This window comes from Oryctolagus cuniculus, chromosome 16, assembly GCF_964237555.1.
Source record: "Oryctolagus cuniculus chromosome 16, mOryCun1.1, whole genome shotgun sequence".
In the NCBI taxonomy this organism is placed as follows: domain Eukaryota; kingdom Metazoa; phylum Chordata; class Mammalia; order Lagomorpha; family Leporidae; genus Oryctolagus; species Oryctolagus cuniculus.
The window spans coordinates 64,113,009-64,115,897 of record NC_091447.1 but is presented as its reverse complement, the minus strand read 5'-3'; the positions used below and the strand labels follow the sequence as shown (position 1 = coordinate 64,115,897).

The following is a 2,889-nucleotide window of genomic DNA, read 5'->3' as shown; positions in this document are numbered from 1 at the left end:
GAATTCAGTGAGTGAACTGGTGAATGGAAGAGCACTCTTTCTTTGCTTCTTTTTTTTCTTTCCTTCTACCTTTCATCTCTCTACCAACTCTATTGTCTAACTAGCTAGCTATCATCTATTTATCATCTGTATCTCCAATGCCATCTCTTTTTTCAGTATCTATGACTTTCTAATAAATTAAATAAAAATAAATGAATGAATAAAAGAAATGAGAAAATGGTTATACCAGAACACAGATCCACCATTACTTGTCCATGGTGGTTTTCATAATAATCTTCAGGTGATATTTGTACCCACTTCATAGTGAAGAGAACCTGAGTTAGCCAGCATGTGTGGTATCCACATGTAGCCCTGCCAGTGAGCCCACAGATAAGAAGGACATGGCACAACAACGTCAGACTCCATAGTGGTTGCGTGATTGTCTGCGTGTCTGTGTGCACCTGCTCTGTGATATGAGAGCAGTGTTCACAGCTAGGATAATAGGGCTCCATATTCCAAGGCTCTTTGTTTCTGCACCATAGCTCTTACCTAGGCACTTGGTAGAAAATAACACCCTCCACCCATGCTCCATCATGCCTACTTTCTTTTCATTATAGCATTTATGTGTTCACTGATATTACAGCTCCATCACTGGTATATGGAAAATTTTGTTTTCAGCATGGAAGACATGTTGACTTCCAGTGTTTGGAACAAGTTCAGGAATCAATTTATACTGATAAGTCACAAGAAATCTTTCTAATCAAAAGAGTAGAGTATGTACATGAAAATCTTAAGTGGGAAGGAAGCCTTACTCAGAGATGACAATACAAGAGTTCCCGAACTGGGACAATATCCATATACACAATATGAATAAAATATCAATATTTTTTAGCCTACAAAACATAGATTGTAATTTTTACACAGATGAGTAATGGCTGTATGAAAATGTCTCATAATATGCATTTCTTTTTAAGTGGTCATCTCAAGTGAATGGAACCATGGAATGATACAGGACTTTCAGAATTCTTCCTTCTGGGATTCTTGGAGGACCCAGCACTGCAGCCCGTCATATTTGGGCTCTTCCTCTCCATGTACCTGGTCACTGTGGCTGGGAACCTGCTCATCATCCTGGCCATCTTCTCAGACCCCCACCTCCACACACCCATGTACTTCTTCCTCTCCAACCTGTCCTTGGTGGACGTCTGCTTCACCTCCACCACTGTCCCCAAGATGCTGGTGAACATCGAGATACAGAGCAGAGCCATCAGCTATACAGGCTGCATCACCCAGATGTACTTCTACTTGGTTTTTGCAGGTTTGGACAACTTTCTCCTGGCTGTGATGGCCTATGACAGGTTTGTGGCCATCTGTCACCCCCTGCACTACATGGTCATCATGAACCCCCGGCTCTGTGTGCAGCTGGTCCTGGTGTCCTGGGTCATCAGTGTCCTGCATGCCTTGTTACACAGTCTGATGGTGTTGCAACTAACGTTCTGCACAGACTTGGAAATCCACCACTTTTTCTGTGAACTGAAGCAGGTGACCCACACTGCCTGCTCTGATACCTTTCCTAATGAACTCATTCTGTACTTTGCATCTGTGCTGCTGGGTGGAGGTCCCCTGGCTGGGATCCTTTACTCCTATTCTAAAATCATTTCCTCCATCTGTGCAATCTCCTCAGCTCAAGGGAAGCATAAAGCATTCTCCACCTGTGCCTCTCACCTCTCTGTCATCTCCTTATTTTATTGCACAGGATTAGGTGTGTATTTTAGCTCTGCTGTTACCCAAAACCGACACTCAACTGCCATGGCCTCGGTGATGTACACTGTGGTGACCCCCATGCTGAACCCCTTCATCTACAGTCTGAGGAATACAGAAATTAAGAGGGCTCTGAAGAGATCTTTTGAAGGGAAACCACAGGTATGCCAATTGTCTTAGGGCTGAAGAACTTCCAAGGATTACCAACATCAAAGCCCCAGCGTCAGAAATTCTTTTTTAAGATTTATTTTATTTATTTGCAAGGCTGAGTTAGAAAGAGAGAGAGAGAGAGAGAGAGAGAGAGAGAGAGAGAGAGAGAATATCTTCCATGTGCTGATTCACTCCCTAAATAGCCACACTGGCCAAGGCTGTGCCAGCCAGAAGCCAGAAGCCAGAAGCCAGAAATCAGAATCCAGGAGCTTCATCCAGAACTCCTGCATTGGTGCTGGGCCCCAAGAACTTGGGCCATCTTCTACTATTTTTCCAGAAAAATTATTAGGGAGCTGGATCAGAAATGGAGCATCCAGGTCTAGAACAAGTGCCCATATATGATGCCAGCACTGTAGGCAGTGATTTGAGCTGATGTACCACTAGGCTGACCCAGAGTCAGCAATTTTTACTCTTGGATCCAACTATGGAAATAAAATCTTCTCTTCTGTTTATTTACTTAAGTTTCTAGTACGTTGATTTCAACCTCAATATCTAAGGTGAGCAGTTCAGCACTCTCTTATGTATCCCATGCTTTTCCCTTCAATATTTTTCTCCTTTCCAAAGGTTATTCCTAATATTGGGTCAGAGATATTTGGAAAATTCCCAATTGTCTCACAGGACAGTACGATATTCAAGAATAGATTCTCCCTAATGACATATATTGTTCTAAGTAGTACTTCTCCTTTTTTTTAAACTGCAAAATAGTCATGTATTTTACTGCTACACATAGATTCAGGTCATCTACATCCAATTTTTCTCTCTTCCCTTCTTCATGTCTCTCTCTGCTGTAACTGCTCCTTGTCATTATGTAAAACTCAATCTTTAATCATGTTTTGCAACTTGTCTCTGGGTTTTTCTTCAGATTTAGGATCTTGATTCTATTTCATCTTCATGTCCCAAGATCTACTTAGTCACTGCAAAATGGGCCCCTAGAGGAATCTA

General features: G+C 42.1%; 1 protein-coding gene across 1 annotated transcript; it reads left to right on the top strand.

Moving 5' to 3' along the window:
* Nucleotides 1-969: 969 nt before the first annotated feature.
* On the top strand, nucleotides 970-2,617 carry LOC100346669 (olfactory receptor 7A17-like). The gene is made up of 2 exons (XM_017338054.2): nucleotides 970-1,873; nucleotides 2,601-2,617. Exons 1-2 carry the CDS (start codon nucleotides 970-972, stop codon nucleotides 2,615-2,617), a joined length of 921 nt encoding a protein of 306 aa, XP_017193543.2.
* The last annotated feature ends 272 nt before the right edge of the window (nucleotides 2,618-2,889 follow it).